Source organism: Loxodonta africana, chromosome 18, assembly GCF_030014295.1.
Source record: "Loxodonta africana isolate mLoxAfr1 chromosome 18, mLoxAfr1.hap2, whole genome shotgun sequence".
Lineage (NCBI taxonomy): Eukaryota > Metazoa > Chordata > Mammalia > Proboscidea > Elephantidae > Loxodonta > Loxodonta africana.
In genome coordinates, this window is record NC_087359.1 from 14,518,649 (window position 1) to 14,531,863 (window position 13,215).

A 13,215-nucleotide genomic window follows, 5' to 3' on the forward strand; every position below is an offset into this window, starting at 1 on the left:
GGTTATCAGCTGACACTGGGGCCAGAGGAAGAGGGGACAGTAATGAGGAAACCTGGCCCAGCAAACCAGAACGATAATTCCCAAGTGTGTCCCCTTTGTTAGCCCAGCTTGGTCAGGAATGAACTTGAGAACTGCCCGTTCAGAGGTACAGTGACAGGTACCTGAGCAGACTCTTCACCTTAAGCATCTGGGGAAAGATGTATGTGAGAGTGTGTGTGAGTGAGTGTGTGTGTGATTGTAAAGATACACATACACAATTAAACATACAACAATTCAGCGATTTTTACACATACATTTTCGTGACACTGAGTACATTCTTCAAGTTGCGTGACCATTTTGGCTATCTTTTTCCAAATTATCCTGCTGGAAAAAATACTTTTGTCTTCATATTTTAACACTGAAAATATCAGTAATTTGTATCAATGTCCATTTCCTGATTTTGATCATTATACTGTGGTTGTTCTTAGGAAGTGTACACAGAAGGATTTAGGGGTGGTGACAGCATGTCTGCAACTTAATCCAATGGTTTAGGAAAAGAATTAACGTGCATATAGACATGTTTGTAAATGTATACACATATGTATGTAGAGAGGAAGACGATGAAGCTAACATAAAGTCGAAATTGGAAAATAAGCTTGAAGTTAATTTTGCGTGTGTTTGAAATTCTCTGCTAAAAAAGTTAATTGGAATATGACTAGCAAAGTCACGGGCAGTTTCCTTCTTACCACACGGTGTATAATTTAAAAATAAAGTAAACGCGCTTGTTTTAACCGTTCCTGAGTGACCCTCTACCTTTAACCTGAAGGGATCTATCCAGACACAGTCACTCAGGGCCTGTAATGATCCCCAGAGGTTCTCGTTACTTAAGTACATCAGGTTTTCCTTTCCAACATTTAGGAAAATAGAAGCCGAGGCTGCCACTACTGAACATTTTGATCAAAAATTGCATAGTAGGATCCTCCACAAAAGGGGGGAAATGCAGAATGGAATTTCAAATTCTCGTGGAATCTGGACCGTGTGGCACTGTGGAGTCTGGGTGAACCCCTGAAACTATTGCTCTGAGATTATCTTTAACCCTTAAATGAAAAACATCCCCTGGACTGTTCTCAAAATCAAACGGTAGTTTAGCTTAACTAGTAAAGAATGTCTACCTTGAGCATGTGCATTTTTGAAATCTGTCTATACAGGATCAAGCTGACAACAGCAACTAGAAAGATTAGATTAGGAACCTTAGTGGGCAGTGAGTTTGTCAGTCGGGGAGAAACAACCCCAAAAAGGAGGGTGAGGACGGTTGCACAACGTGACGAATATAATCAGTGTCACTGAATCATACATGTAGAGACTGTGGAATTGGGGTACGTTCTGCTGTGTATATTCTCAACAACAGCAGCAGAACACGTTATTAAAGAAAGAAAAGAAAAGCTGAAATTAAAAGCGTTGGAATTGATACAGCAATTAAAATACACAATTTGATTGCAAAGTTGATAATCACTGTGGCCTAGACTCGGAAATAAGGATGCTTCACGTGTTTACTTACGTCATGCCATGGCGCATGGTTCATGCCTGAAGGTGACAGATGAGCCCATCCCCACCACAAGGCTACCCCAGTTACCATGGACACTTCTACACCAGAAATAATTCCCCAGTACCCTGCGGCCATACCGAAGTCATCTTACTTTATGTAAAGTTGTGTAGGTGCCATATACTTGGAGCCGTGGTGGCTCAGTGGTTAAGAGCTCAGCTGTTAACCAGAAGGTTGGCAGTTGGAATCCATCAGCAGCTCCTTGGAAATGGGGCAGTTCTGCTCTGTCCTGTAGGGTTGCTATGAGTCAGAATCAACTTGATGGCAGCGGGTTTGGTTTTTGGTTTTTGCCATATACTTAAACGTCCGGCGAATGGAAGGTTTTACAGTACAGTGGGAAGATGTGTTCCTTTTATAAAAATGCTGTTGAAGAATAAACTATTGAAAAATGAAGGGGAAGAAGGAGAAACAACTCACAAGAGAATAGAAGTGAATTCTTTCAAACCTCCGGAAGAGAAAACACTTTGTAAGCTTAAAATCAAGAGATGAAACACAGAAAGCAAATTAGAAATTGGCTAAATTAAACTTTAAATTTTTGTACATGAAAAACAAAATTTCTCAAAAATGTTTGCAGCAAATACAACCAAAGGTTAACATTTGTAACATGAAGAACTCATTCAGGTGGTTGAAAATCCCTCTGACGCAGGTGTGGGGGGTACGGATGTCACTTCCAAAGCACCAAGAACAGTGTCAGATTCGCACGTATTTAGAAAGAGAAATACATGCTGCTGAGGGAGCCCTGGGGGCACAATGGTAGAGAGCTTGACTCCTAGTCTAAATGTCGGAAGTTTGAATCCAGCAGCCACTCCTTATAAACTCTATGGGGCAGTTCTACCCTGTCCTGCAGGGTCGCCATGGGTCGGAATCAAGTCGACAGCAGTGGGTTTGGTTTTTTGGTTTAGCCAGAGTGCAGTAAATGTATTTGGCAGGAAGTCGTGAACATCACAGCCCTGAAATTCCATTTCTAGAAAAGTAGGATGGGGAACTAAATACAGAAAAAGAGTCAATCTTTTGATCATTCAGCAAATATGTTTTATGCACTCAGTATGTGCAAGACCCTGAGCTGGCTGCGAGGGCCATGGTGGTAGAGGCAGATGGAATTACCAGCCAGGGATCTTGGTATTCAAGCAGGAAGACCAACCTTAAGCATTAATGACAGTAAAAACTCTTTAGATAGAATTGTAATAACTGTTAAGAAGACTGAGGTATTGCATTGTTCATTTCAATGGAAATTATAAAGTTATGTAAAACTAGCCATGCAATGAAACGTTAATCACACATTAAAAGACATTTAAAGCTAGAATGCACACACACAGGCCAGAACCATTCAGAAGAAAAGACAAAAAGAAAGAAACACAGGCTATTAATTCGTGGTTCTGTTTAGGTGATGGGACTTTGAGTAACTTGTTTTCCTTTATAGTTTTTGGTATTTTTAAATCTTGATGAGAATCTACTGCTTTTTTAGTAAAGATAGTCTTAAAGACACACCTGTACACACGCAGCTGCCAATGTACTAAAAGTCTCCAGAGAACTGGGACGTAACAGTGTCTTTACCACACGTCCACCTAAGTCCTTTGTGGTGATGACCAAGCGTGCGGTGCCTGGTGAGAGAATTGCCTAGCTCACATGTGCTTCCAGTGTCTGATCGCCCTTTCTGCTCTGCTCTCCCTCAGCGACAGGACCCCATGATGACAAAGCTGCACCTCACAGAGGAACTCGGCATGCCCATCTCCCGGAACGGCTCTGTGGCAGGCCTGAAGCCCCAAAACGGGAATGTCCTTCCAAAGTTGCCCTTGGGGTCCCCGTCCCCCAAACCCTCCAAAACGCCGGTGCATAGGCCGACTGTTCTAGATGAGCCTGAAAAGAAGGCCAAGAAGTGTGCCCCACTGCAGCATTTCTCCCCGTCCCCCAAAACTCCTCAGGGGCCACTTGGTGCCGGTGACTTGAATGGCAGCAAGTTGGAGAGCCGGAGGCTGGTCTCCTGGGACAGCAGGGACGCCGTCCTCTCTACCTCACCAAAGCTCCCGCCTGAAGCATCCACCAATGGGCATGGGCCAAAGGGGCGTGAGCAGAGCCCCGACCTTGAGAGGGAGGATTCCTGCAGTTCCAGCCCAGACCACTCTGCTGGTAGTGACGCCACCAGGGCCCCCCAGGCCCCCAAGAGTGGAGCCGCCCATTTCTGTGATTCTCAGGAAACAAACTGTCCTGCCGGCGGCCGCCCCAAAGCACTGCCGAACGGAGCTGATGTAGAGACGGTGAAGCTGAAGTCCCCCATCCTGAGCAATGCCACCACGGAGGCTGCAAGCATCATGTCTCCCCCGCCAGCCAAAAAGCTGGCCCTGTCAGCTGCCAAGAAGGTGGGTCCGGGGAGAACTAGCAGGCTGGGTGGGAAAGCTGTGTGGGGGCTCAGGCGTCCCCAGTCATTTACACATCACAGAAGGGGCATCCTGGGATGAAGGTGGTGGGGTTTTGAGGGAACACCGATAATCTGATCAAGTGATTACTTTGTGTGGCTCAGGGAGGCCAATGACAGCTCTGGGCGGTGGGGCGAGATCGCAGCTCTGCGTTTTCATCTACAGATGAAATATCCTCAGAGAATTAGTATGATTGCTAGACACGTCTGAACCACAGGGGAGGCCGGTGTTGTTGCTTGGACATGGCCTGTGATGGGTGGGGGTCAGCAGGGGGCCCTCAGCGAGGGGGGATTCAGATGCTTCCCGGGGCAGCACGAGGTCACATGATGGCAGTAATGCCGCTACAGGGTAATTGTCATGCTGAGCTTTTTGTTTAAATTTCCTTCCTCTTTTCCTTTTTGTTTCTAACCAAAACCACTTTTCTGATTCTTCTTCTACCATTCCCCACCCTCCCCTCCTCCTCTGTTTTCTACTTCTGTCCCTTCATCCTCCTTTCTGCGCTTTTTTTTATTATTATTATTTTTGTTTTATGTTTATTTTCCCTCTTCACTCACGGAAACCTTTTTTAGACCACCAAGTTTTTATTTATGTCAATAACTGCAGGCCCACACCCTGTGGAGGGCGACCAGCACTGACCTCCGTCCACCTCCCCACCCACCGTCCTCCGACCTCACCCGCCCCCTGAAAGCCACTTACCCTGTCGGCGCCGCCACTGGGCCTGCCAGTCAGACCAGGTAAGCTGAGGGCGCAGGCCAGAGGGCACTGCCTCTCTCCCGTGGCTAGTGCGTGCGTGGCCTGGGAAGGTCTGGCAGACCAGGCGCCTCCTCTTCCTTCTCAGCACATCTGGTGAAGACGCTTCAGCTGGTCGGGCAATCTGGTCTCTGTAGTCTCGGCTTATTTCTGTTCTGTTGTCCGTATGTGGAGTCCCTTGGTGGCGCAAATGGTTAAGTGCTCCTTTGCTAGCCGAAAGGTTGGCAGTTCGAACCCACCCAGAGGCCTTGGAAGACAGGCGTGGTGATCTGCTTCCAAAAGGTCACAGCCTTGAAAACCCTATAGAGCAGTTCCATTCTGCACACACGGGGTTGCCACGAGTCAGAATTGACTTGTCAGCAACCAGCAACTTCCATATCCATACAGTGACTCTGGTGTGCCGTGAGCAGACCTGTGCAGTAGCTCACCCAGCCTGTGATTGTGTTCCACAGCAGGAGAGAGCCAGATGGCAGCAGCGTCCCGTGAGTTCGTCGGGTGGGTTCTTGCCTGCCACCGTCATGTTGTGGGTGCCAAACATGTGGCCCTCGCCCCTACAGCAGGGGCTTTGCTTCAGTGGGATGGGAGAGCTGCCTTCAGGTGTGCCACCCAGGGCTTGGGACTCTGCTTGAGGCACTTCGTGGACCGATGGGGTGGCCATAACCTGTGGGTGCCTTCAGGGGCTGAATGTGGAGAATGATTGATAAATGGTGGGCCGGTGGACAGTCGAAGCCTTTAACTGCCGGGAGGAAGGAGAGGAAGAGGGTGAGGCCACGAGGTGGTTGGGGCTGAACTGGGGAGCTTGCTGGGCACAGGTGTGCTCTACTGCCCTCGCCTCTGTGTTGGCCGCAGCGTCGGCCTCTTCTCCTTCCCAGGGCAGCCCTGGCTGTGGGTCCCCCAGCGACAGCTGCCTTTCCTCCCTCCCTCCCTCTCTCTCATGCACTCCTTCCAAGCAGAATCCTTTGCACGCGGTAGCCCCGTAAACATTTGAGGGATTTGACATTTTGGGATATTTATTCTTAGAGTCTTTGTCATATAACCTTCTTCTGAACATTTCACAAAGACAGAGTGATAGGGCGCTATGGTACAATTCGTGTGGCTGCATAGTCTGTGGGTTATGGTGACGTTCCCACTTAATTCCGTGCAGACTCGGTAACTTTTTGAGATGGGATGGGCAGCATCATGAACTGCGTACATAGGAGAAATGGGAATTCAAGCTGGGCGGTCCTCTGTCCTGCGGTCACATGACTAAGAGGTAGCTCAGAGGAATCCTGTCCATGCCTTACCCCTCAGGAACTCAGATGCAAAGATCTGCTCCCTGGGTGTCCTTATCTGAGGGGGGCGTGTGGGGGGTGCAGAGGCTGCACTGACCTTTCTCAGGAGGCTCACTTCCTGCACTCAAGCCTGTGGAGGTCGGAACCTAAAGGTTGCCTGACTGGGTTCCTTTTCTAACTGTTTGTTGCCTAGTGAAGTTTCCCTCTCTACATGTTTGTACTAAAGAGAGAAACATTCTTGTTTGTGAAAGTGCTCAGTACCGCTCGGCGAGGAGATCGGCAGATGCTGTGATCCCTGGTGTCTCAGCTTAAGTAGACTTAAAACTTTAATGGCAGTCTGTGTTTCCCGACACAGCAGAGAGCTGCAGGAAGCGCGATTAAAAATCAGGGCTGTGAGGCTGGGGGCCAAGGATGGGCTGGAGGAGGGCTCTGTGGGGTCTCTTCTGACTCCTGACTATCTTTCTAGGGCTGTTCCGCATCTTCCCACGCCATCCAGTCGTCCGAGGCCTCCCTTCAGCCCCTACACCACATGTCCTTCATTGCCCGTGAGCTCCCAGCCCCTCAGGAGGGCAGAGCCCCAGAGTGGCTCCTCTGGCCCTGCTGCCTGGCCTCAGGTGAACGGGGCCTCCGCGTCCCCTCTGTACCAGCCACAAGAGGCCGGTGAGGCCTCCCAGAGCGTCTCTAAAAAGAGGAAGAAACGCCGCGTGGGAGAGATGAGAGGACGGAGCCCAGAGACGCACTCCTCACAGCTCAGTGGGGACGCAGCCGCAGTTCCTCGCGTGAAGAGAAGGAGAAAGAAGAGGAAGCGCACAGAGTTCGATGGTGTGTCCACTCTGCAGGAGAGGCCAGCGTGGACACAGAACCAGAGCCACGGGGTTGAGAAGTGGAGCGGGGTAGAGCTGCCCGCAGACAGATTGCAGGAGCGGGGAGGACAGCCAGTTGGACACGTAACGGATGCCCATCATGTGGGCAGCAAGAGGAAGAAGAGGAAGAGAGTGGAAGGCCTCCACGAAGAAGAGGGCCACCCCCAAGACTCAGCCTTGCACAGGTAAGAGCAAGGGCCGGGGAAGCTGTGGGCCCCTCCCCTGGTAGGCAGACTGTCAGCATGAGTACCCCACACCTGGGCCATCTTGCCTGTCAGTGCCTGGTACCTGGCTGGACTTGAGTATGAGCTGTGTGAACCTGAGAGGGGCAGCGGCCAGACAGCAGCAGCCAGGCCTGGTCATCACCGTGGGTGGAAGGCGGTCCAGGGGCACTGGCCTAGCACAGGCTCTGCTATCATGAGGTGCCATGGCAGCTGCACGTCCGGTGTGTAGGCCTGGCATCCATCAGGGTGAAAACGTGGTCATGTATTTTCATGTCTTTTCTGCTTGAACACGTGGCCCTGGCGATGGAGACCTGGTGCGTGTGCATCTTGACCACGTTCTCGCCCAGTGAGCATTGGCTGGTGTGCATGAACGGGCATCAGAATGAGCAGCTAGCACGCTCTGTCCTCTGGCTGGAGTTTGGGGTGGCATTTCTCAGGGATGCTCTTCAGAGCTAAAGGCACATGCCCACTGGAATTCAGCAGGGCCGTCTTTATCTGTGCTTCTTTTCTTGCTGTTTGTGTGCTTGACATCTGACCCTGACTCTCCTCTCACAGCCGCTGCTCGCCCTCGGATGACGCTCAGCCCGAGACTGCGGCAGAATCTCCGAGGAAGAAGAGGAGGAAGAAGCAGAGAAAGTGTGAGTCACAGCAGGAGGTGGAAGAGAACGAGCATCAGAACAGCCAGAGATGCGACAGGCAGAGTGACCTTCTCGTCCCCAAGCTGAGCGGTCACTCACCCGTGGTGAATGGTAGGTGCCCTTGTGGGAAGAGGGGTGCGTAGAGGAGCAGACTGGCTGAAGCAAGCACCTGCGTGCCTGGAGGCAGGTGGGCACAGTGGGAAGGGCCCAGGTGATGGATGATGTGGAAGACCCTGAGTCTCCCTTCCCCCCACCCTCTAGCGTTCTGACCTTAGGCAGGCTGTGGACTCAGCCTGCAAAAGCATTAGGCACAGCCTGGCCTAAAGGACAAGAAGTGATTCACACCCCTTCAAAGCATGATGTGAATGAGTGCGTGTGTGTCTCCAGTCAAGGCTTCCTGTTGGCATGACCCCTGGGCCTCCAGCCTTGTTTTTTCTGTGACGCTTCAACTTAGACTAGTGGGCTTCAGAGTCAGCCTTCTTGTACCCTGTGTGCTGTTGGGCCTTTGGGAGGAATCTGTGAAGCTGGCTGTCTTTGGGCCTCATATGCATCCCAGTTGGTCTTTCTTTTTCCTTTTTTAGGGCTGGCAAGGCCTGTGCCAGAAGCTGTGATGATGGAATGAGGGTCTCCAGTTATGTCTGTTAAACGAAGGGCAGAGAAGCCCCAGCAGGCAGCCCGTCTCCATGGAGGGTGCCTTAGGCTGGGTTCTCTAGAGGAGCAAAACCAGTGAAGCATATGTATACAAATGAGTATGAAAGTACATGTGTATGGACAGATTTATTTCCAGGAAATGGTTGATGCATTTGTAGAGGCTGGCAAGTCCCAAATCTGTAGGCCAGGCATCAGGCTGGAGGCTTCTCCTGACTCACATGGTTATAGGGGCTGAAAAATCCAAAGCCAGCAGGCTGCTGGCTCACAGGGTTGCAGGAGTTGGCAAATCCCAAGATCTGCAGGCTGGTTCACAGGGTTGTGGAAGTTGGCAAATCCCAAGATCTGCAGGTTGGCTTACAGGATTGCGGGAGTTGGCAAATCCCAAGATCTGCAGGTTGGCTCACAGGGTTATGGGAGTTGGCAAATCCCAAGATCTGCAGGTTGGCTCAGGCAAACCCCAAGGTCCGCAGGTCAGGCAGCAGGCTGCTGGCTCACGTCCCATGAACCGGAAGTCAGAGGATGATGTGTAGGATGCAGGGTCCAGGGTGCTCAAGCTTTGCTAGAAGATCCATATATGTTGGGAGCAGGCCACACCCCCAGGGAAACGCCGCTTACAACTGATTGGCTGCTCACATTAGATTACAAGATAGCGCGGTGATACATCAGATCACAGAACGGAAGGCGATTACATCATTACCTGACTGCAAAACCACCGAGAGTCATGGCCCAGCCAAATTAACACACAACCTTAACCATCACAGAGGGTCTGCCCTGCAGTTTTGGGAACAAACAGGCCCCAAGGGATTGATTTGTATTTATCAAGCTCCCAGGAGACTGATTTATGGGTAACAATGGAGTTTTATGAATTCCATTGAGAAAATACTACTGCTGGGCAGCGAGTAGTGTGTCTCAGATGGTTAGCGTGGCAGCGTTGAAGGAAGGGCTGAACTAAAGTGGTGCTGGACCGATGCTGGGCGGTGGCTGCCAGACCGGGAGGAGTGGATTCATCAGCGTGTTAATTCAAGGATGTTTCTCCAGTGCCTGTGTCATGCCAGGGGCTGAGCTGAGGGCCAATTATACGCCTGTGGGAGGTGTGGCCTGTGCCCACTGGCAGCTCACTGCCTGGTGCCAGCTACAGGCCAGCGAGTGGCAGGGGCTCTGGCAGAGGTACGCGGTGGTACTGTGGACAGCACGGGCCCCTGCAAGGGTGGGCACTCACAGAGGGGGACCGTGCGGCCACTTGCTCTCAATTTGAATAACTGAGGCACGGGAGAGTGTGGCTCACTGAGGGCCTTGCAGGTGGTTCTGTGTGACTGGGTTCAGGGCCTGTGCTGAGGGGCGGGAGCTGTGGCTGGAGAGGCAGGCTGTGGACAGGCTGTGAGGGCGGGCGTGGGCCATTTTATCCTGAAGGTCACTAGGAGCTGTTAAAGGATTGGAGGCAGGTGTGAGACGGGGTCAGACTGTGTGGGGAGGTTAGCACGTTGTGGCAGTCACAGGTGAGAGGGGCCAGGCAAGTGGCAGGGGCGCTAGTTCAGAGCGTGTTTTTAGAACCCAGACAACAGGCAGTTTGTGCTCGCAGTGGGTCCACGTGCACTGTTGTGGACGAGAGTGCCGTCATCAGCCAGACTAGGTGCTCCCTGTTGCTGCTGAGGGAGGCTCCCTCAGCTCCTGTGCCCTGGCCGTGTCTGACGGAGGATACCAGGTCCACTTGAGCTAGATCTCCCCTGCCATTTCCTTCAGAATCGGGACTGACATATCTAATTATCATCCTTTTAAAAATTCATTTGGGCGTTTTGTTTTGTTTCATATTTCCTTTTTCAGGAATTAATTTGGACACGAGCCTTTTCTGTTGAGTGACAGTAGTCATCATCTCCCTTGTCAGAGGCAGCAGGGGTGTGCTTGCTCCTGTGCGTCCCATAGGGTGTTTGTCATCAGCAAGTTCTTGGTTCTCTTACAGACGAGGGTGGTTTGGTTGTAACTGTAAATGAGCATTCCTGGTGCTCTGGTTGCAGGGCAGACGTGCGTCCCTCTTGTACCCTGGAACACAGAGAGGGAGTCCGACGTGGTCCAGGAACTGGTCAGATACTCCTCTGATAAAGCTTACGGGAGAAAAGGTACTGGTTTTGAGACTGAGCTTCCTTTCTCTTTTGATGGGCTTATTTTGGAGATAGGAAAAAGAAACAGGTCCTGGTGCATGGTGAACATGGAGGGTGGGAACACCTTGGCCTTAAAAATGGGAAGAGGGATCCAAACGTTCTTTGTAACCATCTCTGCCCAACACACAGTTGCTGCACAAAGGTTGGGCACATCCCTGGCCAGTGGACGCTGTTGATGGACAGTGTCCGTGGGTCAGGGAGCAGAGAAAGAGCAGAACGTGTACTGTGCAGTGGTCCGGGGCCAGTAAGGGCTTTAGGGTCCCTGGGAGGGGAGAGAACTCACCCCGCACCTGTAAGGTAAGTTCCTATTTGGAACACTATTTTTATAACTCAGACTTAGAGAAGGAACATGGGCCATTTGTTTCTCAAGTGAGGACGTGGGTTTAAAAAGATTGAAATGCACCAACCCAGAAGGACGAAACTCTGCCATTGCCTGTGGCTCACTGTGCCATTGACTGTTTCAGGGTTGGTGACCCGCACACGAGAGCACTCTGCCCCTCCCCCTTTCTTCTTTGCTTGTCCATGCTACCAAGAGGGTGAACTGCCAGGAGGAGACCAGTCTAGCTCATGAACTACACCCTTGAATTAAATCCACAGGGTAGCTGGGAATCCCCAGAAGTCCCAACACTGTGTCTGTTTTGTAGTTTTAACGTGGGACGGTGAGATGTCCGCCGTCAGTCGGGACGCTATTGAAGACAGCAGATTGGCCTGGGCCGAGACGGTGATTGACGACTGGGACGAAGACTTTGATCGAGGGAAGGTATGGCATTTGGTCATGACTGTGGACCCAGTGGTACCGTTCAGAGTAGCCGAGGGTGGGGGAATTCAATACAGCGTTCAGGGCAGTTTGAAGTGACTCTAACATCTTAAAGTGATTGAGAGTGAGACTGGGGCCAGGTGACCTGGGTTCAAGTCCCAGCTCTGCCACTTACCATGAACAAGTCCTTACCCTCCCATTGCCTCAGCACCTCCATCAGCAAAGTGGGGGCTGTAAGGAGAACTGTCACATATGGTACCGTGAAGATTACGTGTGTGAATCTTTGTAAAACACTTAGACTCGCACGTGCACAGAAAACCAAAACCAAACCCGCTGCCATTGAGTCGATTCTGACTCCTAGCGACCCTGTAGGACAGGGTGGAAGTGCCCCCTAGGGCCTCCTAGGCTGTAATCTGGACGGGAGCAGGCTGCCACGTATTTTTCCTGTGGAGCAGCTGGTGGGTTCTGACTGCCGACCTTGCAGTTAACAGCCTAGTGCCTGCACCACCGGGGCTCTTTGCACGGAGTAAATGCTCAATAAATAGTTGCCATAAGGAGCCACCACAGATCCTTTTTAGAAGTGCTGACACCTTTGATTCTTGATACAGGAAAAGAAAATAAAAAAATTCAAGAGAGAAAAGAAGAGAACCTTCAATGCCTTCCAGAAGCTTCAGAATAGACGGAACTTTTGGTCTGTGACTCACCCAGCGAAGGCCACCAGCCTCAGCTATCGCCGCTGAGGTTGCTGCTGCTGATGTAGGTCAGTCTGGGGGGCGTGTGTGTGTGCGTGTGTGTACACGTGTGCTCGTCCCTTGCACAAGAGTACCGTGTGTCACTTTTGAGCCGCATTCACGTCATTTGTACATTCGCAGTGTTGAATGCAAACTTGATGGATGGAGAGGGCAGGCCAGGGGTCTCATTTCTTTCTGTCCTGTGCTCACAGCCTCCCGGAGAAAAGGTGACGTCACTTCCTGGAGCTGTGTGTCTCCGTGGACTTAACGAGCGGCCTTGTTGGGACTCTGGTGGCCCACCGCTCCCCGGCACCCATCGTGGCTCTGACTGCTACTGTCTGTGGATGCCTAAGAGTGAGGCGGTGGGCTTGCATGGCTGAACAGGGACAGTCTGAGACGAGGACCTCTTGGTGACACTTGAAAGCACCACAAGAGAAGCCTGAGTGTGAGTGAGGAGTGCAGAGCAGCTCCCCATCTGCGAGGGTCTGAGTCCTTGTGCTCACGGACAGTGAGGTCTCTTCCTTGCTCAAACATCAGAGCCCAAGAGCCCGGTGCCCTCACCTGCTGCACGTGGCCGGCCTGGCCCTCCCGCCCTGCTCCCGCCCCTCCTTGCTTCCTTGCCAGGGCTTCTGTATCTGCAGCCTCACCTGTCCAGCCTCAGAAAGTGAGAGCCGTGGCCAGCCCCCACTGCCCCTTTTCCTTTCCTGGAATTGGGGCATAGCCCTGTCATACATCTCGTCCTCATCCTGTGTTTTGGGGGCCCTTGAACTCTGTGCTAATCTCTCTGCTTCTCAGGCTGCTGTTCATCCTGAGCTCCCCTTGTAACTGCGATAACCGTGAGCCTCTAATGAGGTGGTGGTCTTGGGATAGAACCCCCCTTTTGTCTTATTACTCAGCATAGAACGCTTCTTTCTGACCAGGCCTGTGGCTTCTGTTAGCAATATGTTTCCTTTCCCTAACATACAAGTGCTGACTTTGTTTGCTCAATTCTTTGAGTGCTTTTGGACTTAGATGATTGTATAATTCAAGAAGATTTTTTTTTTTTTTTAAATCTTGCTCAAGCTGTGCCTGCAAACTTGTAATTTAATAAATACGGGAAATTCTCAGTTGGTATTTTCAGGAAAAAGACAAATAGTCTCCTGTAGAAGGTGTAGAAGTAAACCTAGAGGCGGCTTCCA

At 51.1% G+C, this 13,215-nt stretch overlaps 1 protein-coding gene across 6 annotated transcripts in view; it reads left to right on the forward strand.

Annotated features, from left to right (window-relative positions):
* Window positions 1-13,215, forward strand: part of USP36 (ubiquitin specific peptidase 36) — a 44,962-nt gene extending 31,747 nt beyond the window's left edge. For 4 of the 6 annotated variants that reach the window (XM_010596914.3, XM_023556842.2, XM_064270632.1 and 1 more), the window contains 8 exons: window positions 3,256-3,939; window positions 4,600-4,730; window positions 6,484-7,065; window positions 7,660-7,853; window positions 10,406-10,507; window positions 11,194-11,309; window positions 11,915-12,066; window positions 12,250-13,215. In XM_010596914.3, coding sequence (XP_010595216.1) covers window positions 3,256-3,939; window positions 4,600-4,730; window positions 6,484-7,065; window positions 7,660-7,853; window positions 10,406-10,507; window positions 11,194-11,309; window positions 11,915-12,046 — 1,941 coding nt within the window. In that variant the 3' untranslated portion in view covers window positions 12,047-12,066; window positions 12,250-13,215. The remainder of the gene's footprint in view (window positions 1-3,255; window positions 3,940-4,599; window positions 4,731-6,483; window positions 7,066-7,659; window positions 7,854-10,405; window positions 10,508-11,193; window positions 11,310-11,914; window positions 12,067-12,249) is intronic. The other 2 variants (XM_023556843.2, XM_064270633.1) reach the window with 2 other exon arrangements.